Source organism: Equus quagga, chromosome 1, assembly GCF_021613505.1.
Source record: "Equus quagga isolate Etosha38 chromosome 1, UCLA_HA_Equagga_1.0, whole genome shotgun sequence".
NCBI lineage: Eukaryota > Metazoa > Chordata > Mammalia > Perissodactyla > Equidae > Equus > Equus quagga.
Genome location: NC_060267.1, coordinates 87,324,688 through 87,350,871, shown reverse-complemented (window position 1 = coordinate 87,350,871; position 26,184 = coordinate 87,324,688). Strand labels below are relative to the sequence as shown.

The 26,184-nt window shown below is 38.2% G+C and overlaps 1 protein-coding gene across 3 annotated transcripts in view; it reads right to left on the bottom strand.

Annotated features, from left to right (window-relative positions):
• Window positions 1–26,184, bottom strand: part of PBX3 (PBX homeobox 3) — a 201,994-nt gene that overhangs the window by 11,053 nt on the left and 164,757 nt on the right. For all 3 annotated transcript variants that reach the window (XM_046645932.1, XM_046645925.1, XM_046645940.1), the window contains one exon: window positions 20,756–20,891. In XM_046645932.1, the coding sequence (XP_046501888.1) occupies window positions 20,756–20,891 (136 nt within the window). The remainder of the gene's footprint in view (window positions 1–20,755; window positions 20,892–26,184) is intronic.

Genomic DNA, 26,184 nt, shown 5'->3' with positions numbered 1-26,184 from the left:
GGTGAGGCCACCTGAGGCCAAGTGAGGCAGCCTTTCCAAGCAGGTGCATATCCCATGTCAGTTCTCTGCACACTTTTTGCTGGAATACTCTAAAGAAATTTTGAAAATAAGGTACCTGCTCACATATTTTTTATCCTTTGCACATTTTTTAAGTTGGCATCTACAATTTTTCATGATAAGTTTATATAGTTGTAAACAATGTTATTTCAGTATGTCATAAATGTTGACATTTTAAAATAAAAGCGTAACACTGTTCTTTAAAATGTATCCAACCAAATATAAGTAGCAAAGCAGTTTGATACCCACTATCCTTTTTAAAAATACATAAACTTGCTTTTCTTTAACAGTTGAAAATTTTGCATTCTTTTTTGTTCTTGGAAGTGTATTTCCATTTCATTTCCCTCCCATATTATTCTAATGCAATACACTTTTATGCTCTACAAAAGAGATATATGGAAATTGAAAATTTTAAACTGTTTTCTATTTCCTGTAATTATAAGGCTCTGCATATTTAATATATCCTTCTGGGTTAAGCTATCATTACATTTAGTCTAAACTTGATCAAAGTAATACAAACACTTATTTTGATAAGTGAAAATACTTTGACCATCAAAGGTTTTCTCACATATGCATTTCGTAATCAGAGGGGTAGGGGGGTTATAGAATGCTGACTGAAGGAGGTTTGGTTATTACCAATATTTCACACCACCCCTGGCTGGGCACCGGAGCAGGTCTCACACTTTGGGGCAATGGGCCATGGTATTGGATGGGAGTATCCCTTTCATAAAGTGGGAAAAGGGCAAGGGGGGGGGGGGGGGAGGAAAAAAAACACCCCACATGATGCTTCCACCCCAGCACTTTCTGAGGCACATGGATTTGAGGAAGGAGTGTATATACATAAGGAAAGTTAGCGGGTGAAAACCTTAAAACCATGCACACCCTAGTACCCTTTGGAAAATCTTCAGCTACTTAGTGGAGCATGTGTCACCTAGCGCAGACTGCCACCTTAAGGGAGCAGGCTAACTCTGGTTACAGCTTAACTTCTCTGTGTGAGTACAGTGTCGGAACTCCTTGGATGGGGTGTGCCTAGTAAAGACCTTTAGCTCTAAAAACTAGGGGCTCACTCAGGCAACTACTGCTATGTGTCACAATGACCTTTTGGAGTTAGACAAAGAACAGATTTGTCAGCTTCAGGAAATTAAAAACATTCTGATTAAAGAAACAAACCTAAGAGGGTAGATACAGTTTACTTACTATTTAGCATAACCTTTCTGGAGAGTAAGCCAGCAAATATGCACATACCCTTTGACTCAGCATTACTAAGAACTTCTCTTCGGGAAAAATTTAGAGATAAATGTGCAGAGAGATTCACTACAGTCCTACTTATAGTAGCAAAAAAAAAAAAAAGGAAAATTAATTTATAGCACATCTGTATAATGGAATATGATGATTGATTAAAAAAATCATATGGAGAAAGAATACTTATTGACCTGGGGAAATAGTCATGATATATTGTAAAGAGGAGGAAAGGACATTTTTTTCTTTGCATACAGTGTGAGGATTTTTTTCATAAAAACACTGACATAGACATACATAGATGTGTGCACACACACATACACGTACGCACAGGAAAAAATTACTAGAACATACATACCAATATGTGATTATCTTTTAGAGTGAGTTTATAACTAATTTCTATTTTTGTGTTATTCTGTGTGTTTTCAAATATTATCCAAATTGATTTCAGATAAGCAGGTATTGGGGATTTTTTAAATTAGAAAAAATGCACTTTTCAATGAAAAACATAACCAATCTGCATTTTAAAAAAGCACTTAGAAATCATTTAACAATCTTGAAGAGTGTAAGCGCCAGGCCTTATGCTGGCCCACACAGCTACAGGAATCAATAATCCCATTCCTGTACTCTATCTGGGGGACAGGGTTAGCAGGTCCAAAAATTCTTGAAATAATTAACATCAGACACTTTGTAAATCACAAGCCATTAAAATTTCCCAGATTGCTTTGCACTTAAGAAAAACTCCATGTTCAAATTAAAAATCTAAACCATCTATAATGTGTCTGTAGTCACCGAAAATCAGTTTATTAATTAATTAGCATTAATTGTATCTTACGTTTCTAATTCTATCACTACATTTATCATTTTAATAACAACGTTAAATAAAAGAGAAGAATGACTACTTAAAGACTTAATTTTCAAGAGGCAGAAGTGCAGAACTTTAGAGTTCATCCTTAGTTTTGCTTCCTTGCATAAAAGACATTGGGGAGAGGATCAGCATTTGTTTAGAAAAGCAGCAGCTGACACTGAAACATCATTATTGAAATTAGCAAACTGAAAATTTATGAAGCACAAATCTTAGAAAAATCTGCCATTGTGTTTCCCGTGTTTACTTGTGATGCATACTTTATGGACTGTGCCTAATTAAATGCAACAGATTATGAAATGTTGAAATGCCAAGTCGTGTATAATGGAACATGTAGCATATTTATATGGTAAACAATTTTACCTCTAATAAATAGTTTCTCCCTAATCAATACGTTTTCATCCCCATTATGTGACTCAATTTGAAATGAGGGATGGAAGCCAGATACTGTTCAATTTTTAAAGTTAACAGTGTTAATAAACTAAATCTCATTCCACACGGTGCACATTCAGTAAAGTTTATATAAGAATGGAAAGGCTGGACACACTGCAGATAACCACACGTGTACATTCCCTTGAGAACCCGGAGGGCAGTCAGAGCAAGGGCTTGAGAGCCAGACAGGCCTGCCTGTGAATGCCAGCTCCATGTTTTCCTAGCTGTGTCACCTTAGTCAAGTCACGTCATCCAAGGTTCTCCTTTCCTGGTCTGCAAGATGGGCTAACGCTGCCTACTCCTCAGGGATGTGTCATGAACATTAAAGGAGATGACGTTAAAAGGCACAGGCCTGTGCCCAGGATGTACTAGGCACCCAATAAATGCCAGCTCTCCAAACAAGGAACAAGAGCAACAACAAAACCCTCCACAGGCTATGTTTGCTTCCTGTTGTCACTGGGTCAGGTCACCCTTTTCACAGGAGCTTTGGATTCTGGGAGAGCCAGTCTGTGTTCCCAGTGCTGGTGGGGAACTGGCAACGGGGAACAGGCAGCAGAGAGAGAAGAGAAAAGGGGTGCTCTCCCGCACACCTGAGCATAATAAACTTCCTACCAGAGGAGGAGAACGCCCAGACCAAGAGCTCCTGTCTGTCGCACACCTGCTGGGCCACTGTCCTGCACAAACAGCTGGCGGCACTACCTATGCCTCCTCGTCTCTCCTCACTCCTGCCCCAGCACAGCCACTTGCAGGGCAATGCATTGGACCTAGAGTTGATGGGAACCCTGGCTTTGGCTCCTACTCGTAGCTATATTTCTAACAGCAGCCATCCATGGAGAGCTCATCATGAGCCCAGCATTGCACCAGGAACCCTACATGTATCACCTCACTTAGGCCAGACAGAGACCCACTTTGACTGACGTAAAAACAGACCTCAGAAAGGTCATACAGTGTACCTGAAGTCACACAGCCTTCCCTGTGCTTTTTCCACTAATCCTTATCTAATAACACCTGTTTTTTCTTAATACTCCATAAAAATCTTTACAATTATTTATTCAACTTTATTTCTTTTCCATTGTATTAAATGGCTAGGGCTACAAAAGTACATTCTACCTTTTCAGTGAAAAATATTTCAGCTCCTTTATGGTTAAAATGCAGGCTAGCCAAGAATCCAAACCATCTTTTCATTTCAGAACGATTTTTTTTTCCTTTTAGAAAATAAGTTCCAAATTCCTAAGAACTGACTTGAAAACCAACTTCTGAAACACAATCCACTTCTAATGGGAGAACTAAACAAACAGAAATTCAGTTTCCATAGCATTTGAAATAATTTAAAACAGATTCACTTGTCAAGTACTGTATTTTTTTATTTGAGGCTGTGAAAAATTTTATTGCCATAATGTACTGACACCCTCACAGTCTGGCTTTGCTCTTTCTACTCTCTGCATGAGAGACTGATAACTGCTCGTGACATTCACAAAGAGGCTCATCTGCAAAAGTATATAAAACGGCAGCCTCGCGGCCACAGGACACACAGAACAGATGACACCGTTCATCTCCCTAAAACACGTGCTGCCGGCTGATGCTAAATTACCATGGATGGTGTTCTCAGTTAAAGACTTTTTTCTTTAAAATTTCCTCTCTTGTTTAAAAACATAAAAATGTGGTAGGTGTACAACTGCATAGTTCCTCCACAGGCTCCACGGAAAGCCTCTGACAGACTTTGAAACACTGACATTACAACTGTGGACCTGCCTCCCATCAGCTGCCCTGAGAGGTGGAGCCGTCTCCCAGGAACACATTCAGCATCTCAGGACTGAGACTCAAGAGCACTCTTTAAACAATAATGGACCAGATAAACTCCATGTAAAGCTAGTTCCTGTAACTGAAAACATCAAAAGTTATTCAGTGTCTTATGCAAAGAAATGCTATAGTCAAGCCTTTTGTTTCATGGAAACCCTTATTTATTCAAACACCACTTCCTACCAAATATACACTCCAGTCTTCTTTTTTTAAAAATCCAGAAAATTGCTTTCAATTTATTGAAAATGGGGATATCTATCCTCAAAAAGTATACTATCCTTTCAACATACATAAATAATTCTCACTAAAAATGAATCACATGCATTTCTGGAGTATAGAATACATCAAGGGTAGGTTTTCAAAGACTAAGAATAGACACAACCCCACTTGCCCCCTATCCTTCCTCTGGCTCTCACCTTTGTGGAGCCTGTGAAAACCTATGGGCTGGGGGCTGATGGCACACTACTTTGCCAGAAGTCAGAGCCTCTGTTCCCTCTTGCTTTTGGAACCTTTACAAGGTTCTGTATGCACAACATACCCAGAAAGAAACCTCTCATTGAATGGGTGACAAATCAGCATTTATTGAGCACTCATGATATACCAGGCCCTGTAACAGGCTTTCTACATATACGATCTCAAACCTCTGAAGAAATTATCATTATCCTAATCTTACAGGTCAAAAAAATGGAGACTTCAGGGGCCAGCACCGTGGCATAGTGGTTACGTTCTCATGCTCTGCTTCGGCAGCCTGGGGTTTGCCGGTTCGGATCCTGGTGTGGACCTACGCAGTGCTTATCAAGCCATGCTGTGGCAGATGTCCCACATATAAAGTAGAGGAAGATGGGCATGGATGTTAGCTCAGGGACAATGTTCCTCAGCAAAAAGAGGATTGGCAGTTAGTTCAAGGCTAATCTTCCTCAAAACAAAACAAAACCAAAAAAAAGGAGACTTCAGGTTAAATAATTTGCTTAAAGTCACACTGCTACTTAAAAGTGGAGGAGTGGAGTCTGAGTGGCTTCTCTGCGCCTTCATACACTGACTGTACAGTCATCTGGAGTTTCTCAAAATAAAAGATACGAAGGGACAGTACCGCTGCCTAAATGGAACAGAAGTAACAAAACTTAGTTGTGGTAAAAAATCTGGTGTACTCAAAGGGCAGTGGTCTACATATTTAACTTTAGGAAGCCAGGAGAGAGCAAAGGAAATTGCATGACTTTAGAACGTCTCTGCCCTCATGTTGCACCTAGTCACCTGAAAAGGTCCCAGCGGGGGAATGCAATCATTTCTTTTACCCGCTTCCACTCCTGGGCTCCGAGCTGTGCTGGCGTAAGTCCCAAGTCCAGGACGCTGGCTGGCTCTGCCAATGATTCTACCTTTCAAGACTCATCTTCGACCAGATCATTCATTCCACACACATTTGAAGAGTGCCCAGCAGGCACTGTGCTCTCGAATGCAGACCCTGACTCTTTCCATTACCTTCAACCTCCCAGATCCAATCTTACCCTCACCCTCGTTCTGGCCATGACCATACGTGCTCTCGTAAGAACAACAGATGTAACATTCTGTAGGGTTTCTGAAGGGCCAAGCACTAGTCTAAGCACTCCACGTACACTAACTCATTAAATCCTTATTAACAGTCCAATGAGGTAGGTTCTATTATTCCCCTTATTTTATGGATGAGAAAACGGAGGCATAAAGAATTTTAAAAAAGAAAAGAAAAGAAAAGAAAAGGTAGTGCATATAGTATGGTTTAGAATGAATACCCAAAAAGAACAGGTGTATTAAGAAACATTTTACAAAAACTATATAAGACGCTGCTAATTGCCTTTGGGGAGTGGAGATAGGAGGAAAATTTTTTATTTAAAGATTGGCACCTGAGCTAACATCTGTTGCCAATCTTCTTTTTTTTTCCTTCTTCTTCTCCCCAAAGCCCCCCAGTACATAGTTGTATATTCTAGTTGTAGGTCCTTCTGGTTGCTATGTGGGACACTTCAGCGTGGCTTGATGAGCGGTGCTATGTCCATACCCAGGATCCGAACTGGCGAAACTCTGGCCCCTGAAGCAGAGCGCTTGAACTTAACCACTCGGTCACGGGGCTGGCCCCAAGAAAGAAAACTTTCGAAAGAACTAACTTTTGGTTTTGTTGAGCCCTATTGTATGTTTTCGTTAAATTTTCTTAATTTTTGCACTTATCTTTATTATTTCTTCCCTTCCATTTTTTGGTTTAATTTATTGTCCTTTAATATCTTGAGATAGACCCTTAGCACACTGATTTTCATCCTTCCCTCTTCTTATACATATTTGGAATACATACACACATATATTTTTAAAGTGATAAATTTCCTTCTAAGCAAGGCTTTAGCTGCATCCCATGTATTTTCACAGGTGTATTTTTCATTATTATTCAGTTAAAATATTTTCCAATTTCCACTGTGGTTTCTTTAACTCATGATTTATTAAGAAATGTGTTGTTTTATTTCCAAACGTGAATTTTCTAGTTATCTTTTTGTTATTGATTTTTAGTTTAATTCCAATGTACTTAGAAAATATACTCTATGTTTTAAATTATTTAAAATGTACTGAGAGGTGCTTTATGGCCCAGAATATCGTTAACTTTCAAAATGTTCTGCCGGTGCTTAAAAAGACATGTATTCTGCAGTTATTGGGTGCAGCGTTCTATACGTGCCCATTGGGTCGTTTGCTAATCACGGTCAAATGTTCTGTATCTATCTCACCCAAAGTGTAGCTCCAGAACCGTCAGCATCAGCGTTACCTGGGAGCTGCAAACTGTCAGGCCCCGTTGAACATGGCCCCGGAATCTGTATTCCAATAAGTTCTCCAGATCATTCTTATGCATGCTAAAGTTTGAGAAGAGCTGTTCTATGTCCTTACTGATTGTGTGTATGTGTGTGTCTTCTGTTACAGAAAGGTGTGAAAATCTCCTACAGTGATTTTGGATTTATCTATTTTTCTTTGAAATTTTGTAAGTTTTTCTTTACGTCTTTTGAGCTTCTGCTAATGGGTACATACAAATACTGAGCTGCTGTGTCATTATTACTTAGTGCCTCTCTTTATCTCTAGTAAAATCTTTTGCCTTGAAGTGTTCTCTACCTGATATTAATAGAGAAATACCAACTTTCTTTTGGTTATTGTCTGCATGTTATATTTTCCCCCATACTGTTACTTTCATTCTTTCTGTGTCCTTATGTTTTAAATGTGTCTCTTAGAGAACACATATAATTTTCATTTTTTTGTCTTATCTGACAACATTTGCCTATTACTTAGAGTATCCAACTCATTTACATTTAATGTAATTACTGATATATTTGGGTATAAACCTATCACCTTACTGAGTTCTTCCTATTTGTCCCACTTACTATGCTTTTTTCCCCCTCTGCTTTCTTGCCTTCACTAGCTGCAGCTCCCAGTCAGCCACATGAGCACGAAAGCAAACCACTGATACAACCATTCTGTACCCATACAACTATCCTGTTTTTCACTTTCAATACTGTATTCTATAAATTACACAAGATATTCAATATTTTATTATAAAATAGGCTTCGCGTTAGATGATTTTGCCCAACTGCAGGCTAAGTGTTCTGAGCATGTGTATGGTAGGGTAGGCTAAGCTATGATGTTCAGTAGGTTAAGTATATTAAATGCATTTTCAACTTACAATTTATCATCATAAGTTGAGAAAGATCTGTACTCTTTTAGTATTCTTTAAGTGACTGCTCTAGAGATTATACATTCCTGACTATCAAAGCCTAACATTAACTGGTACTTTTACATTAATTGGTACTTTTACCATCTTTTGTAGAAAATGCAAGACCATTAGAACACTTACCTTCCCCTCCTAAATTACAAGACATTACTGTTGTGTATTTTAATTCTATACATATTGTAACCAAATAAGACATTATTATTTTAAACAATCAATATTCATTTAGATTCACATAATCATTTATCTTTTTTTTTGCTTTTCCACTCCTTCCTGTATCTCCTCCTTCTATCTGGAATCTTTTCACTTCTGCCTGAAGAACACTTTTTGTACTTCCTTAGAAAGAAAATGGGAAAATTCTCTCATTATTTACTGAACATGTCTTTAATTTACCTCCACTATCAAAGGACATTTTTGGCAGAAACAGAATTGTAGGCTGACATTTACTTTATTTCATCTCTTTAAAAGTATCATTCTACCATATTATGGCTTTACTTTCATTAAGAAATCAGTGGTCAATCTAATTGCTGCTTCTTTGAAGACAATCTTACTTTCCCCTCTGGCTGCTTTTGTTTTGACTGTATTCAGTGTAGATTTCTATTTATTTATTATGTTTGGGGCCTGTAGGTTTTTTTTGAATCTAGGGCTTGGAATTGTCCATCAGTTTTGGAAAGTTATCAACCTTTACATTTCAAACATTACTTCTGATCTCCACTTATGTTTGCTTCTGGGACTCCAATTACCTTTATGTTAGACTTCGTCCTGTATCCTCAATGTCTCTTACTCTCTCGCCTGATTTTCTAACCTAGAGTCTCTCCGTTCTTTAGTATGGTTATTTTCTTATGACGCATCTTCCAGTTCACTAATTCTCCCTTCAGCTATGTTTAATCTGCTTTGAAATCCGTACACTGAATTCTTAATTTTGGTTACTGTATTTTTGCTTCTAAAATTTCCCTTGATCTTTTTATGATTTCCAGTTCTTTGACAAAATTTTCAACTTTGCCTTTTATTTCCTTGGATATATTAAGCATAGTTATTTTACAGTCCATATCAGATTCTTTTTTTCCTAGATTTCTGTGAGTCTGTTCCTATTGTCTGTTATTTCTGCTGGTTTCAGTATATGTTGTTCTGTCTTCATGTATGTCTATTTCTTTTTTTAATTGTGTGCCCACTGTTGTATTTCTTGTGTCTATAGAAACAACTTGAAGCCTAGAATGATACCTTCTCCATAACATTTACTTTTGCTTTGTCCAGGCACCTACAAGTACTAGCCATCCAATTTCAAGGACTGAGGTATTTTGAAGCAGAATTACAGTCTCTGTGAGGGTGCATGTACTTGCAATGCAGCCTTACTACTAAGATGTAGCCCTAGTAGTCTAAGTCCTAACCCAAAGCAAGGGAAAGAAGGTAGCCTCCCTTAGTAGGTCCTAGATGCCTAAACACCAATTCCTACCCTCTCAGCCCTGCAAAACTGTCAAAAGCACTGCTTAACCTGTCAGCTTCTCAGTCACCCTCTCAGAATTGACAAATGACCCAAGGAAGAGTTGTTTCCCCTGGCCTTATTTTCTTCTTATCTGCAAGTACGCTGGCAATACCAGTATTCCCAGGGCCTCAACTATGAACTTAAGTGGATGACTCCCAAGCTACGTCTTTAACCTTGACCTTTCTCCTAAGCTGTATTTCCAAACTCAACATTTCCCAACTGGGATACCGATGGCAATACAAACCTGGCACAACTGTTACAAACCCTTTGTCTCCCCTCCATCAAACCAGCACTTCCTCATGTGTTTCCTATATCAGCTAATAATATCACCTTCTTCAATTATCTAAGCTAAAATACTCGGCTATCTTCTATTACTCTTTCCTCCTCACATTGTTTACCCAATCTCCAAAATATCAGTTCTACCTCCAAAATACTTTTCAAATTCATCCCTGTTTTCCACTTTCAGTGGCCTAATTTGAATCCTCACCACCTATATCCTGAATTATTCTAACAACCTCCTATGTGGTCACTAGTAACTCTCATTCTAGTGTTTTACCCTTCAAACTGATCTTACACATTGGTGCTAGATTTATCTTTCTTTCAATTAATTATCCTCTCCTCATTAGAATGTAAGCTCCACAAGGACAGAATCTCTATTGTATTTATTGTTATATATAGCACAGTGACCAGAAATCACTAGTTGAATAAATAAATTAATACAACATAGCCATCTAAACTGCTCAGCCTCATAATTGCAGGCATCTAAACATCTAAACACCATAATTGCAAACCTTCCCTAAAAAGGCTCTAGCCTGACCTTCTACCTAAATCATTTCTTCAACAAATATTCATTCAGTGTCTATTTGCTGGACACTGTGCTAGCCATTAAGAATATAGTGCTGAATAAGACTGCTGTCCTGATTAATGATGGAATTCAAGATCTATCAGGGGAACAGCATTAAACAATTCACTATTTAGGTATAACTGTGGTAAGTCCTGTCAAGGAAAGTATAAGAAGTTATGAGAATATATACGGGAAGATATGAACTGAGAGTACAAGGAAAGCTTTCTTGAAGAACTGACACTTGAAGTGAGCTTTGAAATAGTAGTAATGAATAAGACGTTTACACATATGTGTAGGGAAGACAGTGTTAGACCATTCTAGGCAGGAGAAATAGCATAATAAGAATTATTATTATAATTATTATTACATCTTCTTCTTACTCTTTGATAGGCACTCTGCTAGGTGCTTTACATATATCATCTCACTGAAAGTCCCATAACCCTATGAAGTACATGCTATTTTTATCCAAAGTATACTTATGAGGAAATGAGGCACAGTGAGGTTAAATGACTTGCTCAAGGTCACAGAGCTAATAAGTTGGGGGACTTTTCTAATCCTCTCAGTAGAAGGTAAACCCCTCCTTGTATCTTATTCCAAAATGGCACTCACCTGTGCACACCCCCAGACAACTTTGTATCCTGTCAGTAACATGTTTATCTGTCTCCCCCAAGAAATCTGACACTTCTCGGGGAAAGGACCCTATCTTATTTACCTTTGTTTGCCACAGTGCCAAACACAGTGCATGGTCCATGGTAGGCACTCAGTACCTGTTGAGTGAATTAGGAAAACAGCCAAAAATCCCAACAAGTACCTTTGGCTTGATCAAATTAACTTATTTATACTGTTTAAAGCTTCCACTCTCAAAATCCATACTCATTTTAGAAAATCAATATGCTTTCCACAAAGGTGACAGGAGGGTCAAGGAAGGAGAAGAGAAGTCAAAAGATAAGGACAAAGGAAGCCCAAGAGCATCTCTGGAGAATGTAGATCTCCTGGGTGGGACTATCACAGGGTCAACATAAGTGGGAAGCCAGGAGGCTTGAACCTGGAGGCTGTTCTGATCTGGTGTCTTTGCTTTTTGGGTTACACTGTATATCTTCTGTTCACTCCTCCCTATCTACTCCTCTTTGCTCTGGGCCCCAAGAGGCTGACCTATACATGCCCTCAGGCTTCTGGCCAAAGGAAGTCACTGGTAGGAGATGAGAAGGCAGGAAAGTAAGGTCAGAGTATTTATTCCCCTGACTCCCTCACTGTAATACTGCCTTTACTTAAGGTCTTGGTTATTTGCCTTCGGCACACAGCTTCTGTGTCTTGGCTGGGTTCTATAACCATTCTTCCATCTCTTCAGGCCAAGAGGCCATAACCAGAACTGAGCATTACTGGTATTATCCTTTGTAGTTTCCTTGCATTCTGCCCACACTTCTATAAACAGAACTCTCCTCAAATTATTCTAATTTGAGTGTGCCATCTGTTTTCTGCTGGGACCCTGACTGATACATTGGCCTATTGGTCTGACGTGCCTCACAGAAGTGAGGTAATGGGAAGGTGAGCTGCCATGATGAGGGGAGGCATGAGGAGAGACTGATGGGGACACTCAAAGGGAAGAAACAGGCAAAAGAAAGTGAAGGGGACAAAAACTGGAGAGACCATGATTCTGATTACGGCCTCTTCTAGGTAAAGGAAAACTCAAAAAACACTACATCTTAGCTGGAAACAGTCTCTCTATCCTTAGTCGGGTATCACATCAAACCAGTGTTAGAGAGTCTCTCAAAAAAGCTTCCCTAAAATCTGCATAATATCTGACATCACTGGAGCAAGCTTGAGGCGCCATGTTAATCATGGTGCTGATTGTTTATAGAGAACGACAACAAGAAAAAATCAGAGGGTTTCCTTGTTTCCTTTAAATCTTGCAGATACGCCTTATCTGTGCTCGGTGTTACAGCAGCCTCAAGGCTCCCATCTTTTTACAACCTGCTCCTCTGTTCTTTGAACACTGTTTAACGATGTCCCATCTCTACTAGGACACACAATCAGAGCCTTTATAGAACAGAGGGTCTGCAGCCTTCTTTTAAGACATTGTGAAAGAACCACTTTAACAAAATAGCTGCCATTTTCCTTCAACTTGTCTCCAGTTCACCAACTGCGTATTTGCAGTAGAAATCTACTCTGCCTTCTGTCTACTGCCAAAGTAACTGAAAAGGCATTTATGGATAGCTGAAAAAGATACTGCAATTTGATAGTCATCTTTTTTCCTGCTTTAATTATTATTTTAACTGGCTTCTTCTTATTTTAATAGATTTTTTTTAATAAGGAAATCTTACTTACAAATTTTAATTAGCTTACTGAACATTCACTGCTTTGGAATAAGTAGTTTAATGAGTAAGGAGACCTCAGACTACTAACTAGCCTGGAGTCTCTAAAGTAGTTTAGGGGGAAATGATGCAGCCCTAGTGATAGAAGCCCAGGCCTGTGCCTCACAAACCAGGACTCCACAGCCAGGGCCCGAGGTACAGGACTCACACTCCCTCTTCCAGGAAAAAAAGTAAAATCCAGTCTCTTCCTTTTTATTGAGAACCTCTGTGTAAGAACCTCCAGCTTTCCTGCTCACGAAGACTTGTGACTCCTGTCAAATCACTTAACTTCTCTGACCATCTACATGGTTAGTCTCCTCATCTATATGGTTAGATAATTTTTTTGACACTAGACTGTCATAAAAGGGGGTCTTGTGCACCACTTTAAAAGCTCTAAAATAGGCTATTTGAGTGAATGAATGAATGAACGAATGAATCTTAATGTTGCCAATTAACCTCTCTACCATTTCAGGCTCTCATCTGTTAAAAAAAAATCAATCTTCTTTTTACAGTACATTACACTTACGGTAGCAATGAAGAATAAGTTAACATTTTTCATTCTAAAAACACCTAGCAGAGAAAGTAGGGCCAGAGTTATTTAAATTCAAAATTGGAATCAGGAGAACAATGGAGTTTTTTGTGACTTGCTAACCTGAATAATCAATGCAAGTTAGCTCTATTCTAAAAAGTAAAAGCATATTAATATCTGCTCCACTAATTAAGAATATGTGACAATTTAAGTATGATTCTCAGTGCCTATGACATTTCATACAATTTCTTTTGTGAATTTTCAGGGTGTTATGTAAAAAGGGAACTCCAACTTTCTCAATCAAACCAAGACTTAAGAAATCAGAGATTTCAAATTCTGAATTCAGCCTGCAATTCTATGTTAAAGATATTTATATTTATAATATATTAGCATAAATTAATGTAGGACTAATATAAAACTGTAAATTTCTCACTTACCTGTGCCTATTCATATATCATAATATATAATGAAGTTAAAAAACTACAGCATATATCAACTTACTATGTCCAAAACCAAACTCTTGGTCTGCGCCCCAGAATCCTCCTCCAACACACCTAATGACAACTCCATCCTTCTACTGCGCAGGCCAAAAATCTGTCGAGTCATCCTTGACTGTCTTTCTCTCACATCCTACATCCAAACTATCAGTAAACCCTCTCGGCTGTACCTTCCCAATTATCTGGAATCCAGCCACCTCTCATTACCTCTATTACTAATGTTCTTGTCCAAGCCGCCGTCATCTTCTGCCTGGATTATTGCAGTGGCACCCTAACTGGTGTCTCTGCTTCCCCTTGCCTCCCACAGTCTTTTGTCAATACAGCTGTCACAGTAATCCTGTTAAAACTTGTCAGATACGTCACTCCTCAGTTTTCCATCTCACTCGGAGTAAAAGCCCCAGTCATCACCCTGGTCGATAAGGCTCTTGCACCATTTGGACCTCAGTCTCTTAGACTTCATCTCCCACTTGCTCAGGCCACTTTTACCTCAGGGCCTTTGTACTTACCGTTCCTTCTGCCTGAAATGTTTTTCGCCAATCAGCCACATGGCTTACTCATTTATTTCCTTCAATCTTTACCAATATATATTTTCTCAGGAGGGGCTTTCTTTACCACCACATTAAAAATCATACCCTTTAACTCCATAACACCTATTGCTTTCTAATTTATCATCTCATTTATTTATTTTATCTGTTTGCATCCTCCCAGGAAAATGTAAGCTCCATGACGCAGGTTTGTTGATGTTGTGTAAGTAAACTTTTAAGTCACGTAAAAAATTTATATACCAAAAAAGGTCACACATAAGTATAGAGCTTGATGAATTTTCATAAAATGAATACATCCATGAAACCAAATTTAGAGCAAGAAACATTCCCCTTTCCAATGACTATTCTCCCAAGTGTAAACATTATTCTGACTTCTAATACTAAGATTAATTTTGCCTGCTTTTGAACTTTTTAATAAATGGAATCAAGTTCTGACTTCTTTCACTTAGCATTATGTAGTTACATATAGCCTAGTTCATTCATTCTCATTGCTATATAATACTCCAAATATACATAGATATATCACTTTTATTTTCCCATTTTCCTATTGATGGACATTTCCATTGTTTCCAGTTTGGCTACTATGAACATTTTTGCTAAGGATTTTCTTATACATATCTTTTGGTGAACATATGTACACATTTCTGTCAGGCAGGGCAGGGGGTTTTGCCTGTTAAGTTCACAGATGTCTCTTCCACCCCTAGCACAGTGTCTAGCACATAATAGGTATTACAATAAATTTTTTGTTAACAAATGAAAGCAAATATTCTTTTAAAAATTATTTAGATTTAATAATTCGTATAAGACTTCCTTGACTTATATATGTAGGTTTATAATGCATAAAATTAAATTAACCCCTGAAAATCTACTATTCAACTAAATAAATATGCTATTAACAATACCACTGAAACTCCTTGAATATTCCTTCCCAATCCCATTCCACTTAACTGATTTTTTTTTACCATTTCCTTTCTTTTCTTTATATTTAACCATATATATGTGACCCCTAAACGACATGCTGTTTTCTTGGCTTGGAAGTTTATAAAAATGATATCATACTATATGTATTCTGCGATTTGCATTTTTCAAACAATATTATGTTTCTAGGATGCAATCAATTGATGTATATAGCTGTAGATCATTTTTTTCACTACTGTGTAGTAATCCATTGTGGGATTATACCACAGTGTATTTATCCATTTCCCCAGTCAGTGGACAATTGGCTTATTTCAAGTTTTTTGCCATTTCAAACAATGTTACTATGAATGCTCTTACACGTGTCTCCTGATATTCACAGATAAGAGGTTTTCTAGGGCTATTTCACCTAGAGCTGAAATTATGGATCAAATGGTATATGTACGATCAAGTTTATAAGACAATGCTAACATTTTTCCTAAGTGGCTATACCAATTTACATTCCTACCAACAACATTTAAAGGTTTCTGTATTGTATATTCTTGCCAACAATGTGCAGACTTGGCACAGTCAGATTTAGGATTTTTTGCCAATCCAGGAAATGTAAAATGTTATTTCATTATAGTTTTTAAATCATATTTTCCTGCTTACTAGTAAGAAGGATCTTTTCATATAATTGATCGTTTATATTTCTTCTTCTATGAAATCCCTGTGTCTTTTGCTTATTTTTCAAATAGGTTGTCTTTTTCTTACGAATTTATAGGAGTTTCTGAAGTATTTTGGATTTTAATCCTCTTGCTTATACACTTAGAAATGTCTTCTTGCAGTTTATGGGCTGTCTTCATATTTTAAAAAAGGGTTTATTTGAAATAATTTCAAACTTGCAAAAAAAGTTGCAAAAATAAAAACAGTGTAAAGGATATCTGTGTAGGCCCTGTACCCAGATTCACCTGTTATTAACGTTTTGCCCCATTTATGTGTACTTTCTCTGTGTATGTGTGTATACAGTCATGGGCTGCATAACGACGTTTCAGTCAACAACAGATGGCATATATGACAGTGGTCCCATAAGATTAGTCCCATATAGCCTCGGTGTGTAGTAGGCTATACCATCTAGGTTTGTGTAAGTACACACTATGATGTTTGCACAGATATGAAGTCATCTAACAATGCATTTCTCAGAACGTATCCCTGTTGTTAACAACACGTGACCGTATACATACATTTATGTGTATGTGTGTTTATATACATACATACACACACACACACATATTTTTTTTCTGAACCATTTGAGGGTAAGTAGTACACATCATGGTCTTTTACCCCTAAGTAAGTGAGTGTTTATTTCCTAAGACTAGAGATATTCTCTCATAAAACCATAGAACATTTTACAAATTACAATTTACTTTAGTAAATTCAGCCCAGTAATATCCTTTATGGCATTTTTCCCCTCTAGTACGGGATCCAGTCTAGGGTCAGGTATTTGCATTTACCTGTCATGTCTCTTTAGCCTCTTTTAATCTGGAACATTTCCATGGCCTTTCTTTGACTTGTTTTTTCTTTTGAGGAAGATTAGCCCTGAGCTAACACCCATCCCCAATCTCCCTCTGTTTGCTGAGGAAGATTGGCCCTGAGCTAACATCTGTGCTCATCTTCCTCTATTTTTTTCTAGTGGATTGCCTGCCACAGCATGGCTTGATGAGCAGTGCACAGGTCCGAGCCCAGGATCGGAAGCAGTGAACCATGGGCTGCTGAAGGGAGTGAATGAACTTAACTGCTATGCCACCGGGCCAGCCCTTCCTTGACATTTTTAAAGAATACTGCTCCTTGCCTTTTTTCCCTAATAGAACATTCCTCATTTTGGGTTTGTCTGACGTTTTCTAGTGATTACATTCAGGTTACATTCTTGGATGAAATACTACACACAATGTCCATCTGTCCCTCTTTGGTGATGTTGATTCTAATCATCTGGTCAAGGTTTTGTTCCATTTCTCCACTCTATAATTGTCTTTTTTTTTTTAATGTCCCTTGCAACTAATAAGGGGGCTATGGAGAGATACTTTAAGACCATGTTCTTCATCAAAATTCCCCCTAGATTTAATATCTATTAATGATTCTTGCCTGATTCAATCTTTACTAAAATGGTTGTATTGTGTCAATGTTTCACAGTCTTTATTAAGTATTTTGATAGACGTTTTACCAGTGAATTTATCAATCTTTTCCGTTGCTGCTTACATATTTTATGTCCTTTTTAAGAAATTCTTTCCTATCCTCCTTAAAGTACTAAAGATATTCCCTTACATTTTCTTCTGGAAGTTCCCTATTTATTCTTAATTATTAAATATTTTAAGCAATAAAGAATAAGTCAGTTTCATACATTTTAAATCTAGCAAAAATAGTGCTGCTACAGTCGCCTGTTTTTAGTAGTGAACGTTTTTTTAAGTTAGCTTTGTATATGAGCAAATTCTGGATTCTAAATTTCATTATATTTTAGTATGATGTATATCTGTATACACACTTTTATTTGGTGAGGAACACTGGCCCTGAGCTAACATCTGTTGCCAATCTTCCTTTTTTTTTTCTCTCCCCAAAGCCCCAGTACATAGTATCCTAGTTGTAGGTCACTCTAGTTCTTCTATGTGGGATGTCACCACAGCATGGCCTGATGAGTGGTGTGTAGGTTTGCGCCTAGGATCCAGGCCTGCGAACCCAGGCCGCCAAAGCGGAGCACACGAATTTATAATCACTCAGTCACCAAGCTGGCTCCAGTATGATGTATATTTTAAATAATGCTTTTTTCTCTTTAGAAAGTAGTTAACCTGTCAGGTCTGGAACATTCTCTGCTTTCACTTCTAAACAACTTTAACAAAAGGGCACTAATTTCTAAGGCCAGCAACTGATGTCTTTAAAGACATCACTGTTAAAAAGATAATGTCATTGTTTCTACTTCAGAGACGTGGAGGAAGGAAGTTTTGGAGGGGAAGTTAACTTTTATAGGCAGGAAAAAGGTAAAAAGCGGAGGAAACTGTTACAATTTAAATTGATGCTTAAACAGATTGCTGAAATTCTGCACTTGAAAGAGTGACCCGAGTGATATATCTATGTCTATATTCTTTCTTCTTTTTTTTTAAACAATGAATACTATATTCATTTGACTACTATTCATTTATTTGAACTCTTTTTTTTTTGAGCAAGACTAGCCCTGAGCTAACATCTGCCAATTCTCCTCTTTTGGCTGAGGAAGACTGGCCCTGAGCTAACATCCATGCCCATCTTCCTCTAGTTTATATGTGGGACGCCTACCACAGCATGGTGTGCCAAGCCGTGCCATGTCCGCACCCGGGATCCGAACCAGTGAACCCCGGGCCACTGACGCAGAGCATGCGCACTTAACTGCTGCACCACTGGGCCAGCCCAATGTCTATATTATTTCTACCTCTCAAGCAACTACTAAAAAATTTTCAAAACCTCACAGAGCTATTTTTCTATAGAAAACAATTGAAAATATAGTAAATTAACTATTTTTTTTTAAACTGACAAATGGGTTCCTATCCTATTTTAGAAGTAGAACAAAACCTCTCTACTTCAGAACATCAGAAGGAAACTTTTCTCTCACTTACTAAACAAGCAAGTGTTAAGCAAATCCTATAGTACACACAAAATGATAGTACCACAACTAATGAAAAACCAGGTTTATATTGGTTTTCAAAAAATGTACATAATCTGTGTTATTCTCCAATGGTGAATATGTTATAGAAGTAAAAAAGAAAAGAAAAGAGAAAGAGTGGAAGCATGAAAACACTTTAATTTAAATTGGATCCATAAACATTTGAATTCTAAGTCTTGGTGTTCAGCATGAGCCCAGTCTTTCCACTAATGTTCAGAGAAATGCACCCACCAGAAAACACCCACTTGAAGTGAATACTTTTAATTTCATCTTCGCTGTCTGACCCAGCATATTTGACTGTTCCTTAGTATTTCAAGAGGCAGGGAGTACACAGCCCAGAGAGTAATGTTTTATATGTCTTCATAAGCTGGTAACCCAAATCAATTATATTCCATTTCAAACGGAGCAAAAGGAATCAAGATATACAACTACTTCATAAGAGAATGACAATAACTCTTATATGAAATCTTAAATCTTAAAACTTAAATCTATGTTTGCTCTAGAGGTTCTAGAGAAAGTGATGCCAAAACAGCAGCCGGAAATGATCTTAAACCCAGACCCTATTCCCTTAAATAACAATGACTTAAAATACTGATATGAAACTTTCATTGAAATGTGAAGGGAATCTTTCGTATCTTGGATTCAGATGTACAGTAGGAGTATTTATTTAGAAACTATTGGGCCAGCCCCACGGCCTAGTGGTTAAGTTCGGTGTGCTCCACTTTGGCAGCCCAGGTTCCCTTCCCAGGCCCAGACCTACACCACTCATCGGTGGCCATGCTGTGGTGGCAGCTCACATATAAAATAGAGGATGACTGGCACAGATGTTAGCTCAGGGCAGATCTTCCTCAAGCAAGAAGAGGAAGATTGGCAAGAGACATTAACTCAGGGTGAATCTTCCTCAGCAAAAACAAACAAATAGACACAAAGACTACTTTAAAATTTTATATCATGTGACCTCTAGGGAACATAGAAATTTCTGCCAACGGTCAGCTTTTCCTTAAGTTCCACTGCAAGAACTGGTTGATAACTATCCCATTTTCATGCTATGAAGAAATGTTATTCAAATGACAATCTATAAACAACAATATGAGTATTTAAATAAAATAGTATTTTAGAGCTAGTGCCGTATACTTATGTTTTAGGAAGGTACAGTTGTTTGTTTATTTGTCTCCAATCCTCAGTCTAAATACCAGTCTATCTGCTTAAAACTAAATGTTTTTTTGTTAGAAAACGACAGCTGACTTCAGGCCAATTTATTACAAATAGATGTTTAAAACAAAAAACAGTGACAGGCATGAACTTAATTCTTCTATTTAATGGATAACAAGGAAGCAAAGAAATCCTTGGGACCCAAATATCCTAGTATGGTTACCAAGAAAAGACTTGGTGAATTCCTCAAAGCTTTCACCAAAGAGTGATATTAAATTTCCTTTCAGCAACAAATAAATTGGCTTCTCACTGGTAGAAGATTAGGTCAGTCATCTAAATTGGGGAAAGCAAGGCTACATGCCATTTACTGTGAGTCCCTGAAGTGTGAACAGTGTCTCTCCCCATGGCACGTTTATGTCCTCTCCATAGCAGATGTACACCAGGGCAGCAGGTGGTTATCTTGATTCCCTGACACTTAGGATTAAAGAAAAATTATCTAAGCTTTAAAAGCTTGCATAAAAATGTGGAAATAGCTATATTTTCTATCGTCTTTGATGATGGAAGATTTGGATATGAAATTTGATGAGAATGCCCTGAAGAAGGAATAGGATTCCTGTATCAATGGGGAAACAAGACAGACCAGGGAGTCCTCTCTCACCTGTGACACTGTGATGCTGCATTTCTTGGCCAGCTCCTCTTTGGCTTCTTCACTGGGGTAGGGGTTGCTGAGGTGTGAGTAAAAATATTCATTCAAGATTTCTGTGGCCTGTTTACTGAAGTTACGCCTTTTTCGTCTATGACAAGAACCAAAAAAAGAATTAGAATTAGAATTAGCATTAACCAAAGAGGGATATATTAATTTGGATCATACAAAAAAATTAGATTTCTGTTTTTAAACATTCTTAGCATCTAATTTATCACTATGGTATTGTAAATTACGCTCTTGGCATCCTCCAAAACACTAACTCATTTTAAGATGTAGGATCACTAAGAAAAATACTAGAATGGGAAGCACAATTAACTTTATTCTTTAATTTATTCATCAAATAATTATTGAGGATCAAATATTTTCTAGGCACTCAATGAAGATGCAGTTGGAACAAAACAGATAAGGTCTACCAGAGAGCTGATAAGGGAGAGAATAGAAACGTAGGGGAAAGAAAGACATTCGACAAGTGTCACAGAAATAAATAACTACAAATTATGGTGATCATATCAAGTATCAGGAAGGAAAAGTATAAGGTACAATGAAAGCATATAAGAAGGAAACCTAACAGATTATGGAGTCAGGAAAGCTTTCCTCAAAGGCATGATATTGAATCTGGGACCTGGAGAATGTGCAGGAGTTAGTAAGACGAAGAGTAGAGGGGAAGAGGAATGAGCAGAGGAAACAGTCCTGAAACAGAAGAGAGGCTGGTAAGTCCAAACGGCTATAGGAGGCTGGAGCTCAGTAAAGCCCAGGGAATGTGTGAGATGAGTCTAGAAGCACGGGAAGAGGCCAGATTACACAGGGTTCGTGGGCCCCATAAGAATTTTTGGATTTTATTTTAAGTGCAATAAGAAGCTATCAAAGGCTTTAACTTTTATCTTTTAAAAAGATCGTTCTGACTGCTGAGAATAGTTGGAAGACAGCGTGAAAGGAAATGCAGAGATATTTAAGGAGACAACTGCAATGGTCAAATTGAGAGATGACAGGGACTCGGCATAGGGTGAGATTAACGGAAACGAAAAGATTCAAGATCTATTTGAAAGGTAATAGCAATAGGACTGGATGACCACTGAGTGAATGGGGGGAGTGTGTGGAGAAGACAGAACGAAGGTAAGGAAAAAATACATCAGGATTTCCGGATTTTTTTCTGCTTAAGCAACTGTCTGGACCGAGGTATGATTTACTCACAAGGGAAAGAGTAGGGGAGGAAAAATTTTTGTTTTCATTGGAAGGTGGGTGGCAGACTGTCAGAAGATCAAGTATTTATTAACAATTTATTTCAAATAGCAACAAATGTCATTTATATTTGGGTTTTGTTATTCAGATTTTAAAGAATTCCACCTATAAATTAGCATTTGTCAGATTTCACTTCAAATTAGATCCCCCAGTAACTGGAAAACACTTTCCCAAAATAATTCTCTTAATACTGTCTTCCAAATAATCTTAATCGTCTTCTCAATTGTGATATCCTACATTCAGGAAAGACAGAGTCAGTAGGCAGTTGTAAATGTGTATACCCTATGAGATTCTTCTAGTTAAAATGATGTCACTAACATGGCAGGTTAAGTATGTGCTCTATGTCTCAATATTAAGGGAGAGTCAAGGGAGCAAGAAATCTAGGTCTGATCAAAACATCTCAGGTTGAGTCCCGAAATTTCTTAATTTCAATAATTTTTTGGAAGGTTAAACTATTGTTTCCTGAGGGATGAAGAAGAGAGTCAAGATCTATTTAGGGACTAAAAGCAACAGAATTTGATGACGAATTGGATGGGGGAGGTGCTGAGGGAAGAAAGGAAAGGAAAGGAAGAGAAATACATGCAATTTGCAGGTTTGCAGGAGTCATGCACTGCTTGAAAAGAAAAACAAAGCTCTGACCTGGGGGCACTTTGAAGAGGCATGCTCTGATGAGTAGCTAGGTGGGTGAGTGGGGTGGAAAAGGTCTAGAATAGATACTGAAACTGTCGAACCTATAGATAATTACCTGGCCTACAGATAACGTTTGTTGAGACCATATAATACTGACCTGCTCATGAAAACCTAGGTTTCTGACTTCTTATGAAAAATTGGAAGATAAACCACATCAGGTCTGTATTTTTAGAAGGCAGCCACACGCAGGCTAAAGCTGAGTGATGGCTGTCCCCTCAGATACACACCCATCTGCTCTAATTCTCACTGCCCCTCATCCAGCCACTCTACTCACTTCCATTACATGTAAGCATGTGAGTTTGTGACTCTCAGTCTAAAAGATGGAGTCCAGCAGCAGACTAGAGTAGATGACAGAAGGGCATTTCTTTGGGAAATGAGGACTTATGAAAGCAAAGATGAGCATAAACCTATCTGGGAAGCAAAGATAAGTTTGGCTCATTCATCGACTTTGTCTAGGAGTAATTTTAGCAAATATCGAAAAACATCAGAGAACAAATTTATGGGCAGAACAGAACGCCTCACCCCAGACATTCTGGCTGTGTCCAGACTATAGCACTTCTCCTGAAAGAGCAGAGAGGCCTACACAACTTTATTCTTAAATGTTTTGCACTAGTACATGTTTCAGCCTGTCCAATTACCAAGGAAACGTGAGTATGGGCTTACAAAAAGCTGGAGTGAGCAAGGGAATCATCTCTCTGAGCGTGTTTGCCTAGAGCAGAAAAACCTTGCCTTCTCAGTGTAGAGGGCTTGCTAAGAGGCACTGCAAGAACAGAACCAGAGCTCAGTATTTGCATTCACTCGAAGGCGTAAGAGAGAACTTGGTCTTATACTTTATTTATTTTTTAGAAAACATTCTGTAGAATATGCTCATTAAGCATTTCCCCTAAGTTTCATTCCCCTCCAGGGTTCACGGCACTCTAAATGGCTGTGCCCGAGGCCAGTGTGCAGTGGTGCAATGGTCCCGGGGCTGCATGCCATCAGCATCACAACATCACTAACAGCAACCCATGTGGGAGAAGGGACTCTGCTCTAAGCTCCGCCACCTTCTCGTTCTGACTCTGCTCACTCTGGCTTGTTAACATACTTTCTCTCCTCGGAAGAAAAATAAATCATTTAGAGGTATACATTATGAATGCAGTTACGTAAAAAAGCACGCATGTTGACAAGAAAGGGCAAGTATCAGCAGAAATAAGGATAGCAGTTGGATTAGGAAGGATTCCTTTCTGAAGAAAGTACTTTTAAATATCTTTGTCACATAATATTTATTAAAATGGTCAAAGTTGAAAAACAATTTAAAATGATTTCTGCTTTTTTTTTTTTAAGGTTTTATTTTTCCTTTTTCTCCCCAAAGCCCCCCGGTACATAGTTGTGTATTTTAGTTGTAGGTGCTTCTAGCTGTGGCATGTGGGATGCCACCTCAGCATGACCTGATGAGCAGTGCCATGTCTGCACCCAGGATCCGAACCAGTGAAACCCTGGGCCGCCGAAGCAGACACGCGAACTTAACCACTCGGCCATGGGGCCAGCCCTGTTTTTTCATTTCTGATGCTACCTCCTAAAAGTATTAAGTCGAAATACTCATTCACCTGGATAGTCAAATTATTTTTTGCAGCCTATCATGTATAAGACACTTGCTGGAATCACAGGGAATGTAAACATGTGAGACTTGGCTGTTGCTTTCAGTGACCATGTGACTTACTAGGGACGTGAAGAAACGTTCTTGAAAAGCTGCAACAGAGGCAGTCTGAATGAAGTTTGGTCTGAAGAATTGTATAAACATAGTCTCGGGGTTCAAGAGCAGGCAAAGACCAGTCAGTCCAGTGGAGTGACTAAAGGGGGCTTCTGGAAAGGGAGCACAGGCTGCCCTGGAGGCATGAACAAGGTCTCACCAAATCAACACACGTGAGCACTGGTTCCATTGCAAGCTCTGTGCTGGACACGCTCACAGACGACAACTCATTATTGGTGACCAAGCTGGGGAAAAGACTGGGAGAACAAGATTTGCTGTGGGGGGGTGGGGGTGAGGAGTGGGGCTGGTGATAGAAGAAGTGGTGAGGCAGAGGAAAAGAAAGAATTGCAGTCCGAGGAAACAGATAAGAGGTATTTCATTTTGGATTAAACGCAGGAAAGAACAATTTAGTAATATAATAGCAGCACTAAAAATGTTCAGACTTTGATCTAATAATTCCATTTGTGAGACTTAATCCTTAGGAAATAATCCTAAAGATCAAAAAGGTTCAATGCATAAAGATTTCCATTTTCTCTTGAAACAGCAGTTTCAGGAGAAATCTGTCTAAAATAGTACCCTCTCTCCATCATTTTCTATCCCCTCAAATTGCTTTATTTTTCTCCATAGCAGTTATCATCCTACTACATTTCATTACATTAATGAGTAGAATACTATAGCATATTTGTTTACTTGCTTATTGTCTGTTTCCCCAAGTAGAACGTAAACTCAATTGGGGCAAGTATGTGAACCTATCTTGTTTACCTTTATATTCTCAGCACAAATAAATATTTGTGGGAGGAAGGAAGAAGTTATAACGGAAATTACTAGGGACAACTTAAATGCTCAAAAATGAGGAATGGTTAAGTAAATTATTTATCATATATCCATTTGGTAGACTTCAATCATTAAAATATTATTTAAAATTAGAGCTTACACTATATGAAAGATGTTTACTTATTCAGGTAAATTTTTTAAAAAGCAAAGCAAATTATGCATATTGTACCATCACAAGCATATTAAAAAGAAAAAAAAAGAGAGTCCCCAAACCTGAAGGAAAGGTACTAAAATATTTACAGTGGCTCCTTTTTCTTTAGGTAGTAAAAATGTGGTTGTCTTTTATCTCTTGTCCTTCTATTCTATATATTTTCCAAATTTTCTATAGTGAGCTTGGTATTTTTTAAATAGCAAAGAATAAAGTTTAAAAAGAAATCTTAACAACAAAAACGTAATGAAGACAAGGGCCGGTCATTTAAAGCTTAAATGCCAGGTTAAGGTGTGTTGATGTGACTTACGCAGCACTGAAAAGCTACTGCAGTTTTTAAGCAAAGCAATTAGGGTATCGTAGTGATGCTAAAGAAACAGAAAAGGGATATGGAGGATGGGAGGGAGGGGAGTAAGACTGGAGACGGGGAGACTAGTAGGAGGGTACTATGCTAGTCCAGGTACAAAAGGATGAACATGAACTGAGCAGTGCGAGTAAGAATGGAGAGCAAGAGACATGTTGAAAATGAAGCACTGGCGAGTTCTAGTGACTAATTTGGTGTGGAGGAGGAAGGAACCAAAGGTGATCCAAGGCTTTGCTTAACAAGGAGGATGGGAGTACAATTAGGTGGCATATGTTTCCTTATTTGGCTCTAAGAAGAGCTCTGGCATGATGGCTATTCCACACACCTTGTTTTCCAGTTGAGAAACTACCTTAGTTATTTTCTCCTATATTATAAAA